The sequence below is a fragment of the Mustelus asterias genome, chromosome 8 (assembly GCF_964213995.1).
Source record: "Mustelus asterias chromosome 8, sMusAst1.hap1.1, whole genome shotgun sequence".
NCBI lineage: Eukaryota > Metazoa > Chordata > Chondrichthyes > Carcharhiniformes > Triakidae > Mustelus > Mustelus asterias.
In genome coordinates, this window is record NC_135808.1 from 75,177,457 (window position 1) to 75,196,837 (window position 19,381).

General features: G+C 43.0%; 1 protein-coding gene across 5 annotated transcripts; it reads right to left on the bottom strand.

Moving 5' to 3' along the window:
* Window positions 1-616: 616 nt before the first annotated feature.
* On the bottom strand, window positions 617-17,885 carry extl2 (exostosin-like glycosyltransferase 2). 5 transcript variants are annotated; one of them, XM_078218230.1, is made up of 4 exons: window positions 17,725-17,885; window positions 13,373-13,785; window positions 12,490-12,560; window positions 617-2,617 (listed from the first exon to the last, which is right to left on the bottom strand). In XM_078218230.1, the coding sequence occupies exons 1-4, from the start codon at window positions 17,796-17,798 to the stop codon at window positions 2,126-2,128; spliced, it is 1,050 nt and encodes a 349-aa protein (XP_078074356.1). In that variant the 5' UTR covers window positions 17,799-17,885; the 3' UTR covers window positions 617-2,125. The 5 variants fall into 5 exon arrangements, with proteins under 5 accessions (XP_078074356.1, XP_078074357.1, XP_078074360.1 ...); XM_078218231.1 differs by having other exon boundaries at window positions 13,373-13,907; window positions 17,725-17,805; XM_078218234.1 differs by having other exon boundaries at window positions 17,554-17,805.
* Between the last annotated feature and the right edge of the window lie 1,496 nt (window positions 17,886-19,381).

The window sequence follows — 19,381 nt, forward strand, 5'->3', positions numbered from 1 at the left end:
GCCAGCTTCCAAAAAACAGGAGCCACAGAGTCCAGGCTAAATTACATCTCAAGTACCAGTGAGAACTGGCTGGCAGGCTCCAGTGAGGGGAACAGGGAGCCAAGAAGCTAGGAGTTGCATCTGATAGACACAGGAGATCCCCACAGGAGGTAGCCTACTCCTTACCTGACATGAGTCCCCACAGCTAAAATTGCCAGGCCACCCACTTGGCACGGCCCTCCAGATGTGATGGGTAAAATAGCGGACCTCCTGAGTCTCCACTGTCTCCCACCAAAATGGGAGAAAGATGTGGGGGTGAGGATAGGCAGCAGATGTCACGCATTGGATTTTATGAGTCCAACCTCTCCTTCAAACACACCTCTGAGGACCCATAAAATTTCACCTATGGTTTCAACGTTAAAGGCATAGATGCTCAGGAAAGGGCATCAGCTGTGAGGTGAAATAAATTTGTGCATAGATAAAAATGAAATACATGAAGCACAGGAAGCATAACGGGTTAGTAGAGCTGCAAAAATCACATTCATAATTGGAATGGATATAAGTCAAACCTCTATCTAGACAACAAATATTAGTTACTAAAGTTCATTCATTTTTATCAGCAATGTCAAACCAATCTGTATTGAGACTTCAGCATACACGCTTTCCTTTAATTGTTTTTACCACCCACATTATCAATAACACTTCATGATCATTTAATATAGTGTCAGGATTGTGCTTTATCAGTTCTAATACAAGCACATGTTCATGAATAGCATCATCAAGGTTTAAGATTTCTATTATATTGGTAATGATACAAACATGCTTCCAATTTAACTAAGAACAAATCATCTTGTCAAAGTACAAATAATTTGGGCAGCAAATGTTTCAACCATTCTGTAATTCTTAACTGAATATTGAATAATTCAAAGCTGCAGTTTGATTGCAACTAGAAGTTACATCAGATCCTTTGGCAAGTAAATGCACCACAGGATTTACTTGATCTCTTAATACTGTTAAAATATCAGTGAGACTTCCAGCTCCTGATTGTTGCATGATAACTGTTGCTAGAAAATGCACAGACATAAAGGTCAAAATAGACAAAATTGCACTGCCGAAAAATACTCACAGATGAATAGTCTGGAGACACTCAACATGAAGAGCGGCTACTGGGCCAGAACAGGATGGCTGGTATCAGTGAAATTTTACCCCAATAAACACTGCTTCCAGAGGACAGATGGAGAGGTGAAAATGAAAAATAAATTTTATATCCCGCATAAAGAGAAACATTTTACAAAAAATATTCTAAGCATTTTCAATGTCTCCAAGCCTGAGCAGTATACAAACCACGATAAGGACATCTGACCCAGGAGAACAGATAGAGGACTTTGGGAGTGGCAGTGAAGAAGGGGGAAAAAGATTTAACACTGAAACAGCATTTTCCCCCTCCTCTCAAACAGCATGAAGCTAGCAGGAATGGGGAGAGGGACAGACAGAAAGAGAGAGGGAGAAAAGGACAAAGAGAGAGAGAGATAAAGAGAATCCTATGCAAGTTATTGTGAGGTTTATTCACTCAGGTTATACACATCATAGTATCGTGGGATCGTACAAGGACATCAAATAAACGCCAACAGCAATAATCAAAAATAGGAAGGACGGGAGTGAAACAAATCAGATTCAAAGAAGCAGAGCAGTGCAGACATAATCTTTTCAAAGCACTCTAACAGTGGGTGAGGCATACCATTTATCACTTGTAGAGGTGAAGATATTGTAACAGACTCAAGTCTACAAATTGGCCACTCCAGCCACTAGTGGCAATAGTTGATTAAGACATGACTGCCCTTTGGAAAAGCAGAAACAACAGATAATTAAACAAAAGACAGCACACTCGCACAAAATCTTCTGCAGAATTACAGACTGTGACAGAAAGACTTACAGCAGCTGCCAAAATTAAAAGTAGCAACACTTGACAGCATCTGCTTCAACAGTGGCACCTGCACAGTAAGAGAAGATTCATTCCTATTACATCACCCTCTGCTGGACAAGCAGGGAAACACATCAAAATCAGATCAATCTCTGTTCAATCTCCATCTCCATGTGTAAAGTCTGTATTAGCAGTTGATACACCAACAACTGCCCAGTGTATTCTTCAGCTTTTTGTTTTGTGATTTGCATAGTTAGGAAACCCAAATTGCGAGATCATAATGTTGGAATATTTCAGAGGCATGCCGCCATAGATAGCAGCCAGCTGATTCAAACACCAAGATCTTTGAAGCAAGTGCTCTGCCCGGTGCCACATCCCATTGAAGCCACTGTTAGAATCTTTTTCCAGATTCCTCATATCCACCGGCTTCACAAACACGCCTGATGGCTTCCCTGTATATTTTGCAACTATAAAATTCATGGCAATGTCGTCGCAGTTCTGGGTCTTGTCTATTAAACTGTGTACAGCTGGGAGTTGGACTTTAAACTTTTCGAGGTAACTGGCATGGAAAAATGCGGCTCCAATTAGCACCATGGAGTAATGATCACCACTTCCACCTAGTGTGTTCTGGAGTTCAAAACTGCCATAGCTGTAAATTCCTGAGGACGTTGTGACATGCTTCCGTGGGACAAATCCGACTATTTGATCTGGAAATTGCTGAAATACAAAACACAGAATAAGGACATTCTTTCCAGTATCAGCTTTAGCTTTATTTCATACCAATTAGGACAAAGTTTTCCAATACCACAGGTTGGTCATTTATCCATTTAATGTACCTTGATGAGGTTTCCTCTTAACTGCCATCTTTCTGAATTCTACAGCTCAACCTACTGCCAATCATTCCCTTTACAGCAGAAATCAGTTTGTTGTTTTTCTTTGGATCATCACTGCACTAAGACTTTATGATGAAGTTGTTAGAGTCTCAGCCTGGATTCAAATCTCTCCAGGACTTTACCCCTTCCTACCTCTGTAAACTCTTCTCATCCTCTAGTCCATTGAGATCTCAGTGATCTTCCAAGTCTGGCCTCCTGAGCACAACAAATTTTAATTGCTTCACCAATGGCTGCCATGCCTTGTAATGTCAGGGCCCTAAGATCCGAATTTTTCTCCCTAAACATCATTGCAACTCCCTTCTCTTTAAGACCATCCTTAAAGTCCATCTCTTTGGTCAAGTTTTTGGTCACTGTCTCAAAATTTTCTAATGTGGCTCTGTGTCAAGCTTTGTTTGATAACACTCCTGTGTTATGCAAGTTGCTGTTATAAATTTATCAGAGGACATGGCAGTAAGCCACTCAGACTAGAGAATTTCCAAGTTCAATCCATGAGCTGTGCATCAGCTAATCTTTGACAGTGCCCTAGAGTCCGTGAGTTGGGGTTTGACGAGAAAAAAAAAGCCAGACTTTGTGCTCCTGATTGCTATCAAATGTGTCCTGCTCATATGTGCACTGGTGTGAAAATCAGACAAGGACAAGATCGAGTTCAGCTGCAACAACTCCACAAATAAATCACCAGCCAATACTCTTTCTCTACGTTCACCGTTCAGAATTATAGAATCCCTACAGTGCAGAAGGAGGTTATTTGGCCCATCGAGCCTGCACTAACAACAATCCCACCCAGGCTCTATCCCCGTAACCCCACATATTTATCCTGCTAATTCCCCTGACACTATCATTGAATCATAGAATGATACAGTGCAGAAGGAGGCCATTCGGTCCATCAAGTCTGCACCAACCACAATCCTACCCAGGCCCTATCCTCATAACCTCACGTATTTACCCTGCTAATCCCCTTAACACTAAGGGGCAATTCAGCATGGCTAATCCACTTAACCCGCACATCTTTGGACTGTGGGAGGAAACCGGAGCACCTGGAGGAAACCCACGCAGACACGGGGAAAAAGTGCAAACTCCACACAGACAGTTAACCAAGGCCGGAATTGAACCTAGGTCCCTGGCACTGTGAGGCAACAGAGCTAAACACTGCTTTGTGAGGATAAGAGGGTAGCTGGCAACAGTGAAATTGCGCCTGTCAGCGTCTTTGGTCGACTAGAAAGGAAAGTTGGGGAAGGGGGGTCAAAGTGGAGTGCAAAACAGAAGTGTGTCCTAACCAATGCACTAGAACATTCTCGTATAGCCTCTACAGTAATGGCTATTTATCCAGCTTTTATTGCATTGATTAGGTATTGGAAATAATGAGACTAATATTATTATATTTGCTGGTCTACACTCAATATTTTCATTATTGAAATGGGACAGTAAAATGCCCAAAACTTCTCACAACATTCCAAATTTGTACTCATTGGTAAGATAAGGTACTCAAGAGTAACTGCATGTACAAGTGCCTCGAGATTGTCCCAATACATTTTATTTTATTCCTTCATAGGATGAGGGCATCACCAGCAAGGCCAACATTGTTAAAGGCAAGATATTGCAGATGTTGGAATCTAAAACAAAAACAGAAAATGCTAGAAAAACTCAGCAGATCTGATAGCATCTGTGGAGAGAGAATAGAGCCAATGCAGACCGGGTGACCGCTTTGCAGAACACCTTTGGTCCATCGCAAGCAGGACCCAGACCTTCCTGTCACTTGCCATTTCAACACACCACTTTGCTCTCCTGTCCACACGTCCAGACCTTTTGCAATGTTCAAGGGAAGCCCAATGAAAACTGGAGAAACAGCACTTCATCTTCCAACACTGAGTTCAACAGCTTCAGAGCATGAACTCTCTCCTCCACCTTCACCCCATTTCCATTTATTTTATTTCTTCTTATCCTATTCCTATGAGAATGATTGCAAGATGAATGAGCAGACTGACCATGACATCATGCTGAAAGATACCATTCAATTGTGGGGGACAAAGAGGAATGTGGTCATGTTAGGAGAAAGCATAGTCAGAGGATGGATATTGGTCTCTTCTGTCAAGAGTTGTGTTGCCTGCATGATGCCAAAGTTCAGGATATCTGCTCAGGGCTGGAGAGGGACTTGCAAAAGGAGGGGGAAGATCCAGATCCAGTGGTCATGGTCCATGTATTCGCCAATGACATAGGTAAGGCTAGGCAATAGGTTCGACATAAAGAAAATGAAGAGCTGGGCACTAAATTTGAAAAGCTAAATCTCAAAGGTAATAATCTCTGGATTATTACCTGAGCCGCATGCAAATTGGCATTAGAGAAATGAATGTTTGGCTCAAAATCTGATAATGGGATAAGTAGATTCTGGTTCATGGGCCACTGGCATCTGTACTGGGGAAAGTGGAGGCTATACCATTGCAACAGTCCACTTATGTCCCAGCAAGCCATGTAACTAGAGAAGTAGAGAGGATTTTAAACTAAATAGCCAGGGCAAGAGATCAAATTTAGGGAGATGTGATAAATCAAAAAGTAAAGACAGAGCAAGAGAGAAAGTATTAGTATGGGGAATGATAAACAGACTGTGACAGGAAGGGACAAAAAAATACAAATCTGAGTATTAAGAAAATAAAAGCAGGAATAGGCTATATCAGCAGATAAGGCTAGAGCTTACAAAAATAATAAAAGGACCAAACTCAGGATTCTGTACCTGAATACATATAAGCAAATAAAACAAAACAGATAAACAGACAGTGCAAATTTTGATCTGATAGCCATTACAGTGACATGGCTGCAACATAGCATAGATTGGAACCTTAATATTAAATGATACAATACAGTTAGGAAGGACAGGAAGCTAGGAAAAGTTGGAGAGGTGGTTCTGTAAATTAGTGATGGTATTAGCACAATAAAGATATGACCCAAGTTCAGGAAACCAGGATGTGGAATTAGTTTGGGTAGAGGTGAGAAATGGCAAAGGCAACAACTCACTTGTGGGAGTGATGTGCAAGTCCCCTAAAGTAACCAAATGGTAGACAGGATATAAAGGAAGGCACTATGAGTTTGTCAGAAAGATATGGTGATAATCATGGGGCTTTTAATCTATATATAGATTGGAAAAAGCAGATGGGCAAAGTAGCCTAGATAAGGAATTCATAGAATGTTTTCGGGATAGTTTCTGAGAACAGCACGCTCTGGCATCCAACAGAGAGCAGGCTATACCTGGTATTGTGAAATGAGATAGAATTAATTAATGATCTTGGCGCCCCAAGGTAGCAGCAATCATTACATGATTAAATTTCACATTCAGTTTGAGGGAGAGAAGAGTGTGTCTAAGACCAGTATTTAAACTTAAATAAGATAATTATGCAGGCATAAAAGTAGAGCTAGCGAAAAATGAACTGGCAAATTAGGTAATGGGATTGGTTAATAGAGACACAGTGGCAGACATTTAAGGGGCTATTTCAGAGTACCACAAAACAGGTACATTTCAATAAGAACAAAAAATTCAAAGCGGAGGACTCACCATATGTGGTTAATTAGAAATGTTGTGCAAGAATGGGTGGCAGGTCGGAAGATCGGACATAATAATAAAAACAAATGGCTAAAATGTTAATGAGGAGGAAAAAATAAGTGTTTGAGAGAAAGTTAGCTAGAAATATAGAAACAGTAAAAGTTCTACGGATATTTTTAAGAGTTAAAGTGAGCATTGGTCCTATAGAAAGTACATTTGGGGAATTAATGGATAATAAGAAAATGGCAGATGAATTAAACAGGCATTGTGCATTGGTCTTCCCGAAAGAGGATATAAATAACATCCCAGAAATTGCTATAAATTAGGAAAAGGAGGAATGTAAGAAAATTACAATCACTTGAGAAGTGATATTGAGCAAATAGTTGGTGCTGCGGACAGAAAAGCCCACGGATCGTGATGGACTTCATCCTAGAGTTTTTAGAGAAGTTGCTAGTGAGATATTTGATGTGTTGGTTTTAATTTCCTAAAATTCACTAGATTCGGCAAGGTTCTATTAGATTGGAAAATAGCTAATGTAACCTATTCAAAAAGAGAGCGAGACAGAAAGCAAGACAGTATGGGTCAGTTGGCTCAACATCTATCATATGTAAAATGTTAAAAGCTATTATTATCGAAGTGGTGCAGGACAGAGGGAGAGATTCTCAGCAGGAGTACTGAGGGTAAGTAAAGTGCTGTGATTTATTTATTTAATCCATTTTTTTCGCGGGCTTTTTTCAAGGGTTTAAATTAAAGGAAGTGGGAGTAGGCTGCAGGGGATTCTGGGAGATTGCATTTTTTAGTATAAAAGTCACTCTATACAGTGAGCAGCATCGGGAGTGGGCTGCGGAGTGAGTGGGAAGCTGAGTGAAAGCTGTAAGGGCTTCGGCTCACAGCTTAGGCAGAAAGGGCGAGCAGGGGTGAGTTTAATTCATTTTTGCTGTTTCTACCTGGTACTGGCAAGGTATCTAAAGGGGATGGGTGTGCAGGCAGTGCAATGTTCCTTTTGCACTATGTTTGAGGTGAGGGATGACGTCAGTGCCCCTGCTGATTACACCTGTGGGAAGTGCACCCATCTGCAGCTCCTCCAAAACGGTGTTAGGGAACTGGAGCTGGAGTTGGATGAACGTAGGATCATTAGGGAGGCAGAGGTGGCCATAGACAGAAGCTTTAAGGATACAGTTACTCCGAGGAATGAAAATAGATGGGTGACGGTGAGAGGGGCTGGGAGGAAGCAGTCAGTGCAGGGATTCCCTGTGGTCATTCCCCTTAGCAACAAGTATTCCGCTTTGGATACGGTTGAGGGGGACGACATACCAGTGGTGAGCCGCAGTGAGAGGATCTCCAGCACTGTGTCCGTCTCTGTGGCTCGGGAGGGTAAGGGGGAGAGCGGGAGGGCAATAGTTATTGGGGACTCGTTACTTAGAGGGATAGATAGGAAGTTCTCTGGCAGCAAAAGAGACTCGAGGATGGTATGTTGCCTACTGGATGCCAGGGTCCATGACGTCTCGGACCGTATTTTCCAGATTCTTAAGGGAGAGGGGAAACAGTCACAAGTCGTGGTACACATTGGTACCAACGACATAGGTAAGAGAAGGGATGGGGATTTAAAACAGGAATTTCGGGAGCTAGGCTGGAAGCTGAGAGCCAAGACAAAACATGTGGTCATCTCTGGTACGTTACTGGTGCCACGTGATAGACAGTTGAGGAACAGGGAGAGAGTGCAGTTAAACATGTGGTTGCAGAGATGGTGTAGGAGGGAGGGTTTCAGATACGTGGATAATTGGAACACATTCTGGCGAAGGTAGGACCTGTACAAACAGGATGGGGTGCACCTGAACCAGAGGGGCATCAATATCCTGGGAGGGAAATTTGATATGGCTCTTCAGGGGGGTTTAAACTAATTTGTCAGGGGAGTGGGAAAAGGAGTTGTAGTCCAGAAGTCAGTGTTGAGGGTGGTGAGGTATTGGGGAAGGTATCAAGGTCAAGGGTGGGTACCAGTAGACAGGAAGGTGGGTTGAAGTGTGTCTACTTCAATGCAACGAGCATCCGGAACAAGGTAGATGAACTTGGGGCGTGGATTGGTACTTGGGACTACGATGTTGTGGCCATTACGGAGACGTGGGTAGAACAAGGACAGGAATGGTTGTTGGACGTTCCGCGGTATAGATGTTTCAGTAAGTGTAGGGAAGCTGGTAAAAGAGGTGGAGGAGTAGCATTGTTAATCAAGGATAGTTTAACGGCTGCGGAAAGGCACTTCGAGAGGGATCTGCACACTGAGGTAATATGGGCTGAAGTTAGAAATAGGAAAGGAGCGGTCACGTTGTTAGGAGTTTACTATAGACCCCCAAATAGTAATAGAGATGTGGAGGAAGAAATTGCTAAGCAGATTATGGATATGTGTGGGGGTCACAGGGTAGTTGTCATGGGGGACTTTAACTTTCCAAATATTGATTGGAACCTTTGTAGGTCAAATAGTTCGGATGGGGCAGTTTTTGTGCAGTGTGTGCAGGAGGGTTTCCTGACACAATATGTGGATAGGCCGACAAGAGGTGAGGCCACATTGGATTTGGTACTGGGAAATGAACCGGGCCAAGTGTTAGATTTGGTTGTGGGAGAGCACTTTGGAGATAGTGACCACAATTCGGTGTCTTTTGTTATTGCAATGGAGAGGGATAGGGCCGTACGGCAGGGCAAGGTTTACAATTGGGGGAGAGGTAATTATGATGCGATTAGGCAAGAATTGGGGGGCATAAGATGGGAACAGAAACTGTCAGGGAAAGGCACTAATGAAAAGTGGAACTTTTTCAAGGAACAAATACTGGGTGTCCTTGATACGTATGTCCCTGTCAGGCAGGGAGGAAATGGCCGAGTGAGGGAACCATGGTTCGCGAAAGAGGTGGAATGTCTTGTGAAAAGGAAGAGGGAAGCTTATGTAGGGATGAGGAAACAAGGTTCAGATGGCTCGATTGAGGGTTACAAGTTAGCAAGGAATGAGCTGAAAAAGGGGCTTAGGAGAGCTAGAAGGGGACATGAGAAGTCCTTGGCGGGTCAGATCAAGGAAAACCCCAAGGCTTTTTACTCTTATGTGAGGAATAAAAGAATGACCAGGGTGAGGTTAGGGCCGGTCAAGGACAGTAGTGGGAACTTGTGTATGGAGTCAGTAGAGATGGGCGAGGTGATGAATGAATACTTTTCTTCAGTGTTCACCAAGGAGAGGAGCCATGTTTTTGAGGAAGAGAAGGTGTTACAGGCTAATAGGCTGGAGGAAATAGATGCTCGGAGGGAGGATGTACTGGCAGTTTTGAATAAACTGAAGGTCGATAAGTCCCCTGGGCCTGATGAAATATATCCTAGGATTCTTTGGGAGGCAAGGGATGAGATTGCAGAGCCTTTGGCTTTGATCTTTGGGTCCTCACTGTCCACGGGGATGTTGCCAGAGGACTGGAGAGTGGCGAATGTTGTTCCTCTGTTTAAGAAAGGGAATAGAAATGACCCTGGTAATTATAGACCGGTTAGTCTTACTTCGGTGGTTGGTAAATTGATGGAAAAGGTCCTTAGGGATGGGATTTACGACCATTTAGAAAGATGCGGATTAATCCGGGATAGTCAGCATGGATTCGTGAAGGGCAAGTCATGCCTCATCAGTGAAATTTGATTGAATTTTTTGAGGAGGTAACTAAGTGTGTTGATGAAGGTGGGGCAGTTGATGTCATATACATGGATTTTAGTAAGGCGTTTGATAAGGTCCCCCATGGTTGGCTTATGATGAAAGTAAGGAGGTGTGGGATAGAGGGAAAGTTGGCCGATTGGATAGGGAACTGGCTATCTGATCGAAGACAGGGTGGTGGTGGATGGAAAATTTTCGGACTGGAGGCAGGTTGCTAGCGGAGTGCCACAGGGATCAGTGCTTGGTCCTCTGCTCTTTGTGATTTTTATTAATGACTTAGAGGAGGGGGCTGAAGGGTGGATCAGTAAATTTGCTGATGACACCAAGATTGGTGGAGTAGTGGATGAGGTGGAGGGCTGTTGTAGGCTGCAAAGAGACATAGATAGGATGCAAAGCTGGGCTGAAAAATGGCAAATGGAGTTTAACCCCGATAAATGTGAGGTGATTCATCTTGGTAGGGCTAATTTAAATGTGGATTACAGGGTCAAAGGTAGGGTTCTGAAGACTGTGAAGGAACAGAGAGATCTTGGGGTCCATATCCACAGATCTCTAAAGGTTGCCACTCAAGTGGATAGAGCTGTGAAGAAGGCCTATAGTGTGTTAGCTTTTATTAACAGGGGGTTGGAGTTTAAGAGCCGTGGGGTTGTGCTGCAACTGTACAGGACCTTGGTGAGACCACATTTGGAATATTGTGTGCAGTTCTGGTCACCTCACTATAAGAAGGATGTGGTAGCGCTGGAAAGAGTGCAGAGGAGATTTACCAGGGTGCTGCCTGGTTTGGAGGGTAGGTCTTATGAGGAAAGGTTGAGGGAGCTAGGGCTGTTCTCTCTGGAGCGGAGGAGGCTGAGGGGAGACTTAATAGAGGTTTATAAAATGATGAGCGGGATAGATAGAGTGAACGTTCAAAGACTATTTCCTCGGGTGGATGGAGCTATTACAAGGGGGCATAACTATAGGGTTCATGGTGGGAGACATAGGAAGGATGTCCGAGGTAGGTTCTTTACGCAGAGAGTGGTTGGGTGTGGAATGGACTGCCTGCAGTGATAGTGGAGTCAGACACTTTAGGAACATTTAAGCGGTTATTGGATAGGCACATGGAGCACACCAGGATGATAGGGAGTGGGATAGCTTGATCTTGGTTTCAGATAAAGCTCGGCACAACATCGTGGGCCGAAGGGCCAGTTCTGTGCTGTACTGTTCTATGTTCTAAAGACATTACAACAGGGCACGAAGATAAATTCAAGATAATCAGGCAGAGTGGTTTTGAGAGAGGGAAATCATGTTTAATTAATGTATTGGAGTGCTTTGGAGTAATATGTGCTGTGGATGAAGGGGAACCGGTGGATGTGCTGTACTGATATTTCCACAGACATCTGATAAAGTGTCACAGCAAAGGTTATTGCAGAAAACAAAGCTCATGGTATAGTGGGTAATATACTGGAATAGATGGAAAATTGACTAGGTAACAAAAAATAGAGTTGACATAAATGGGTAATTTTCTGGGTGGCAAGATGTAACAAGTGCCACAGGGATCAGTGCTGGGGCCTCACCTTTTTATAACTGATATAATGAATTGAATGAAGTTTCTGAAGGTTTGGTCGCTAAATTTGCTGATGACACAACGATATATGTGTAGGAAAGTAAGTTTTGTAGAGGACATAAGGAAGCTATCAAGGAATACAAATAGGTTAAGTGAGTGAACAAAGATCTGACAAATGGAGTATCATGTGGGAAAATATGAAATGGTCTATTTTGGCAGGAAGAATTTAAAAGCAGCATATTATCTAAATGATGAGAAATTGCAGAGCTCTGAGATGCAGAGGGATCTGGGTATTCCAACACATAAATCGCAAAAGATTAGTATACAGGTACAGCACTTAATTAGAAAGGCTAAAAGAACGCTATTGTTTTCTATGAGGAGAATTGAATACAAAAGTAGGGAAGTTATGCTTCCATTATAAAGGGCATTAATGAGGCCACATTTGAAATATTGGTCTCCGTATTTAAGGACTCACTTGTAGGCCAGATTAAGTAAGTTAATTTGTGGACATCTAATGGCAATCAATGATAGTTTCATGGTGCCATTGCTGAAACAAGCCTTCAATTCCAAATTAATTAATTAATTGAATTTAAATTCCACCAGCTGCCAGGGTGAATTACTAGTCTAGTGACATTACCATCTCTTCTCAAACCTTTACACTAAGCAAGATTTGTAGTTAAATATATTAAATCAAGGTGAAAAGACTTAGAAAAAGTCGGCATCAACATAAGAAAGCAACTATTGAGCCAATCAGGAAAATATTTAAAAGCATATCAATGTACTGAGTAGGCATGAATCAGGAGTGATGGTTAAAACAGCTAGCTCACTGATTTTTAAAATAATATCCGTACTATCGCTGGATAAATTGACTTATGGTTTTTTACAAGATTTATTTTATTCCTTGGTGCGTTCTGCTGCTTGAAAACTACCCATCCAGTCAGGAAACATTGAGTCACATACCTGCCACACTGAGTAGGCAAAATCAAGGTCATAGGCGCTAATTAAAACATCATCATCAAGCATCAGGATAGCTGCAAAAAGGGAAAATGTATTAAAATGCTGCTTTATAGTCACACAAATAATCATACAACTAACAGATATTAAACAAGAATTCACAAAAATATTCTACAATGGTAGATAAAAACCAAGGAGAAAATGCAAGTATTTTAAATACAGAAGATTATTTTCGAAAAAAGATGGTCTATTTTTCAACGATCTCAGTTTTATCTACTCACTACTGCACAACTCATCAATCTTCACTCTAGAAAGGCATCTGTCTTTCAAACCCATTCATACTGTCCATTTAAGGGCATAGTCTGACAGCAGCTTATTTTAGTTATGTGTTCACCAAGTGTGGCATCACTGGCAAGATCAGCATTTATTGCATGTATCTAACCTTTTTAGATTAAAGATTTCTGCCTTGCTTACTCCTAACTAATCCTTCGCTGTATTTTATACATGAATTTTTCACCATAGTGAAGAATTTGCTTGAATTAACTTTCATTAATTATACTCATAATATTGAAAACACAAGCTTGGTGGTTTTGAACCCACTTCTTCAAATAGAAACATCTCTACTTCACAAATTATTTCTCAGAAACTAAATTTAAAATTTACTGATAACCAGGCCATGGAAACCAGATGCAAACTGTAACTGGGAAGAGAGGAGCAAGGCACATTTAACAATAAAAGGAGAGGGAGTCCAATGCAAAATTTTCATTGAACACAAGTTACAGAAATACACCCAGTTTCAAATAGCACTGGGGAAGGGTAGAACAAAAAGAACAGGTAAAAACCAGATGCAGCTAATTCAACCCAACAATAACATTTCACAAAATCTCACCTTTGGTTTCCAGTTCCGGAATTGGCTCCAGTCGGTTGCGCATTCTATTCATAGTCTGTTCCTTAAAAATAACAGGGATGGGATGTGGTCCCAGTGAATCCCATAAGTCTTTTGGCACTTTTATTCCAACACTATTCCAAACCACAATGATTTTGTGTAGATTTGGAATGGCTTGATAATGATTCAGCAGTTTAAGAAGCAGGTCCGTCCTGTTGTAGGACTGCATGATAATGGTGAAGGAATCCTGAGCATTGGTTCTCTGGTCAACCTGCTCCCTACGGGCAACAACAGCTCCACTTTCCACAACTTTGGGCAATAACATGGTTAGAGCAGCACCCACAATAAAGACAATCAGGACAGCCATCACTAAATAAGAGGGAAGCGTCCTGCCACCAAACAGTCGCCTTGTAAATCTGTGGACGTCAAAGATATTTTCTAAGTACAATATTCAAAATAACAGAATGGTAAACTGCAGGATCCCAACCCACCCATCTGCTGGATCCAAGATAAAATTCCTAGATCTCTTATCATTTTGCTGAAAGACAAAGAGAACATAACTAATTAGACAGAAAAACACCATTCTATGCAATAAACTTATACTTTTAAAAATACCTTAACCCTATCCAGCCACCATCATCAAAGATGAGACCTTAGGATTATGTTAGAACAGCAGTTCCCAAACTTTGGATTGTCCCCCGCTTCCCACCACCCTCAGTGAATTTATTTTTCTCAAATCCCCACTGAATCTTCTGCCCTTTACCCTAAAAATATCCCCCCCCCCCCCAGTGCTTGACCCCTCAACCAAGGGGAACAGCTGCTTCCTATTCATCCTGTCGATACCCTACATAATCTTATACACTTCAGTTGTGTCCCCCCTCAGCCTTTTCTGGTCTAAAGAAAACAATCCAAGCTTATCCAGTCTCTCTCTATTGCTCAAATGCTCCATCCCAGGCAACACTCTCGTGAATCTCCTCTGTACCCCTTCTAATGCAATCACATCCTACCTAGTGAGGTGACCAGAACTGCGCACACTATCCCAGCTGTGGCCTGACCAACATTCTGTACAGCTCCAACATTATCTCCTTGCTCATGTACTCTATGCCACGACTGATAAAAGCAAGTTTCCCATATGCCTTCTTAACTATCCTACTCTCCTGCTCTGTCGCCTTCAGGGATCTATGAATAAGTACCCCAGGATCCATCTGTTTCTCTGAGCTTCCTGGTGTCTTGCCATTTATTAGATATTCCCTTGTCTTGTTACTTCTCCCAAAGTGCATGACCTCGCACTTATGAGGGTTAAATGCAATCTGCCACTGCTCTGCCCATCTATATCTTCCTGTAACCTACAACTTTCTTCTTCACTATTAACCATCCTACCAATCCTGATGCAATCTACAAACATGCTTTTCATTCCCCCCACATTATTATTTATATCATTTACGTATATAACAAACAATAAGGGTCCCAGCACTGAACCTTGTGGTATGGCACTGGACACTGGTCTCCAGTCACTCAAACAGCCTTCTACCACCACCTGGCAGCACGGTGGCACAGTGGTTAGCACTGCTGCCTCACAGCGCCAGCGACCCGGGTTCGATTCCCGGCTTGGGTCACTGTCTGTTTGGAGTTTGCACGTTCTCCCCATGTCTGCGTGGGTTTCCTCCAGTTGCCCTGGTTTTCTCCCACAATCCAAAGGTGAATGAGGGCGGCACGGTAGCACAGTGGTTAGCACTGTAGCTTCACAGCTCCAGGGACCTGGGTTCAATTCCCGGCTTGGGTCACTGTCTGTGTGGAGTTTGCACATTCTCCTCGTGTCTGCGTGGGTTTCCTCCGGGTGCTCCGGTTTCCTCCCACAGTCCAAAGATGTGCGGGTTAGGTCGATTGACCATGCTAAAATTGCCCCTTAGTGTCCTGAGATGTGTAGGTTAGAGGGATTAACGGGTAAAATATGTAGGGATATGGGGGTAGGGCCTGGGTGGGATTGTGGTCGGTGCAGACCCGATGGGCCAAATGGCCTCCTTCTGCACTGTAGAGTTTCTTTGGTTTCTATGGAATGGCCATGCTAAATTGCCCCTTAGTGTCAGGGGGACTAGCTGGGGTAAATGCATGGGCTTATGGGGATAGGGCCTGAGTGGGATTGTAGTCAGTGCAGACTCGATGGGCCGAATGGCTTCATTCTACACTGTAGGATTCTATGATTTTGTAAGTTCTGCCTAGGTTTAAGTTTGTGTCCTATTACTAAGCCAGTTTCGATCCACCTCGCTGGGTTTCTCTGAATTCTATGTGCTTCAACTTTCTCAATCAGTCTCCCATGTGGGAGCTTGTCAAAGGCTTTGCTAAAATCCATATAAACTACATCAATTGCACTTCCCTCATCCACCAATCATACCTTTTAAAAATTCTATCAAATTTGTTAGGCATGACCTCCCTCTGACAAAACCATGCTGACTATCCCTAATTAACCTGTGCCTTTCCAAGTGGAGATTAATTATCTCTTTCAGAAGCACTTTGATTTGTGAATGCCAAGCAGACCTGGGATATTTATGCACTAACCTGGCACAGGCCAAGACAGGCACTCAGCCATTGTGTGGGAAAACCCAGGAAGTGATGCAGCTAAGCCAGGAAGGTGAGTGGAAACTTCAAAAGAAGGCAGTTCACCACCAACTTCTCAAAGACAAGAGGGGATGGGCAACAGAAAGTCAATCCCAGGAAGGAATTTTTTTTAAAAGCAGTCAGAAGTTCATTTCGGAGTCAGATATATGACAACAAGATTGTGAACAGTCTGGTTCAACTTCAGACAGTTTCCAAGGAGTGAGATGGGGTCAGTGGTGAGGGAGTTTGTAGTGGGGACTGAAGACAATGGCTTTGGTTTTTGCAATATTTAGAGGAAATTTCTGTACATCGAGTGCAGGATGAGAGAGAAGCAGTCTGATAATTTAAAGACAGTGGAAGGGTTGAGCGAGGTGAAGCAGAGCTGGGTGTTGTCATTATGTGTGGAAAATGACATGACATGATTTTCAGATGGTGATTTGAATGGGCAGTGTGTAGATGAGATATAGTAGGGGGCCAAGGATGGATCCTTGTGGGGACACCAGAGATAACAGTATAGGAGTGAGATCAGAAGCCGTTACAGCCAATTCTAATTACAGTTAGACAGAGAAAAATGGAACCAGCATTTGTTGGCAGGCTGTTTGTAAAGATAATTCTGATGAAAGTTTATGGAACTGAAACATTAACACTGGTTCTCTCTACACAGATACTGCCTGAATTGCTGAGTGCATCCAGAATTTTTAGTTTATGAAAGATCCCTGTCAACCTGTTCTCACTCAACATCCATGCACATTCCAGCAGGAGTTGTTTTGTTGTCTAGTAGAAATCACTGAGCCATAGTTTGGCCACAATGAGGGTTTCATCCACATGCAGACATTTTTTGAAGTATTTACTTGTCTTGCACGAATGGATGCAAGGCATTTTCTACTGAACCTAATGCAGATGGCGTAAACAATGTTAACCATAGCCACACTTGCAGAAAATGAGCAACTTTTATTGGATGACATTGGTGGAGATGCACTGAGGCTAATTAAAGCATTGAAACCAATAACCGCGTACACAGCACACAACAAGGTTGGAAGCCGTGGTCTTGTTTTCAGTGGTCGAGTACATCAGGCAATGATTTACTTATCAAGTCGCCAGAGCGCCTCGGCCTGAATTTCTACAGCAGAGCTTAGCAGGTCTGACAGCAGGTCTTGGATGACCCTTCGGCAGCTCGACGAACCAAAACATTGGCTCTATTCTCTCTCCACAGATGCCGTCAGACCCGCTGAGATTTTCCAGCATTTTGTCTTTGTTTCAGATTCCAGCATCCGCAGTATTTTGCTTTTTTCTAAGGTAGTTGTTTGTTTGTAAGTAAGCTTTTAAAGGTATATATAGCTTGTTGCACTGGGATGCAAGCAATCAATCAAAACCACCCAACACGTGAAAATAGAGGAATATGTCCAGGTAGAAACAGAAAAATAAAGAAAAATCTATTAATTGGTTATAATGTGCAGATTTCAAGGTCGAAATCCCTGCACAAACTAAGTGGGGGCCGACATATCGACGAGGATGCGCCGCAATTAAGTAGAGCCCAGAATCACCGCTCTGAACATTGCCTGGATTTACTCTTCTCTCCAGCCACCCACCAGCCTCGACACCAGGCCTCAGCATCGCGTCCCTCAAATCTGATCCTGAGGAATAGCGATAATTTCATCAGTGACAGGCCGCAATGTCGAACAGGAGGGAGGGATGTTATAACGGCTGGAAAACCGTATCCGCGCTTTAACCGCATAAATCCCGCAGCCACTGGATCTCACCTCATAGCTGCAGCGACCCCGACAGCACCCTCGCCGCCGGCTCGGGGACTGCCACCTGGGCCGGCAGGGCGCATGCGCCACAGCCAGCCGGCTCGTGGACAGCCACCTGGGCCGGCAGGGCGCCTGCGCCACAGCCAGCCGGCTCGGGGGTTGCCACCTGGGCCGGCAGCGCGCATGCGCTACAGCCAGCCGACTCCGGGACGTCTCACCTAATCCCGCAACGCGCATGCGCCACAGCCGGCTGGTTCTGGGACGTCTCACCGAGGCCTGCTGCGCGCATGCACATTCCATCTCTGTTCCAACTTCAAATCCCTCATTAAACTTCATGGAGCAGTTACATCACAGAAGGAGACCAGTAGGCCATTGTCCCGCTCTCTCTTTTTATTACAAAACAATGACAAAAATACAAATGCAAAAATGCATTACGCTATTCAAGAAAAAATTGCATCTCAATTACAAGTTATGAAGATAACACTTAACAACCCAGTTGTCTCTCCAAGAACATTTGATTTGATTTATTATTGTCACATGTATTAACATGCAGTGAAAAGTATTGTTTCTTGCGTGCTATACAGACAAAGCACACCGTTCATAGAGAAGGAAATGAGAGTGCAGAATGTAGTGTTACAGTCATAGTTCGGGTGTAGAGAAAGATCAACTTAATGCAAGGTAAGTCCATTCAAAAGTCTGACAGCAGCAGGGAAGAAGCTGTTCTTGAGTCGGTTGATACGTGACCTCAAACTTTTATATCTTTTATCCGACGGAAGAAGGTGGAAGAGAGAATGTCAACTCATCTTTCAGATAATTATCCAATTTCCTTTTTAAAGCCATAATTGAATCTACCTTCACCACGCTCTGTAAACAAAGTTTTTTTTCACGCCGCTGTTTCTTTTCCCAGCAAATGTACTTTTAAAGGCAAACCCATATCTGGTTTTTAATTAGAAAACTGAAAGTGTTTGGAGTGAGTTAAGATGTTTTAGAGAGGGTATACAAAAGTCTGGTAGAGAGCATCCTAACGTTCACCATAACAGTCGAGAATGGTAACCTAAGTGGGAAATGCCAAAGTATGCTGGCCAGACGGCAAGTAAAATCATTGGTAATCAGCAGACACAGCTCGATAACCTACTTAACAATGCAGTTAAGAGAAAAGCTCAGGCCATCATTAGTGATCCCTTTCATTCTTTATATCCTCAATTCGAAAGGTTTCCTTCGGGCTGGAGCTTTAAAATGCCTATTGCCAGGAAAAATCTGTTCATGAGGTGGCACAGTGGTTAGCACTGCTGCCTCACAGCGCCAGGGACCCAGGTTCGATTCCTGGCTTGGGTCACTGTCTGTGTGGAGTCTGCACATTCTCCCCGTGTCTGCGTGAGTTTCCTCCGGGTGCTCTGGTTTCCACCCACAGTCCAAAAGACATACTGGTTAGGTGCATTGGCCATGCTAAATTCTCCCTCAGTGTAGCCGAACAGGTGCTGGAGTGTGGCAACTAGGGGATTTTCACAGTAACTTCATTGCAGGGTTAATGTAAGCCTTCTGGTGACAATAATAAATACATTTTTAAAACTTACCCAGTGCCATGAGCTTACTATATAGCAGTCTAGTAGACTATAGTAAACTCAACCTGCTGTTTTTATTTATTTCATTTATTCGACTGCAGTAA

What these genes read in the sequence shown, in the direction of transcription:
- extl2 (XM_078218230.1), bottom strand. Translation starts at nt 17,798, where the DNA reads ATGCGCCCTGCCGGCCCAGGTGGCAGTCCCCGAGCCGGCGGCGAGGGT. An exon ending in GGGGTCGCTGCAGCTATGAG is followed by an intron (nt 13,786 to 17,724) that starts GTGAGATCCAGT and finishes TGACGTCCACAG; the next exon opens with ATTTACAAGGCGACTGTTTG. An exon ending in TCCGGAACTGGAAACCAAAG is followed by an intron (nt 12,561 to 13,372) that starts GTGAGATTTTGT and finishes CCCTTTTTGCAG; the next exon opens with CTATCCTGATGCTTGATGAT.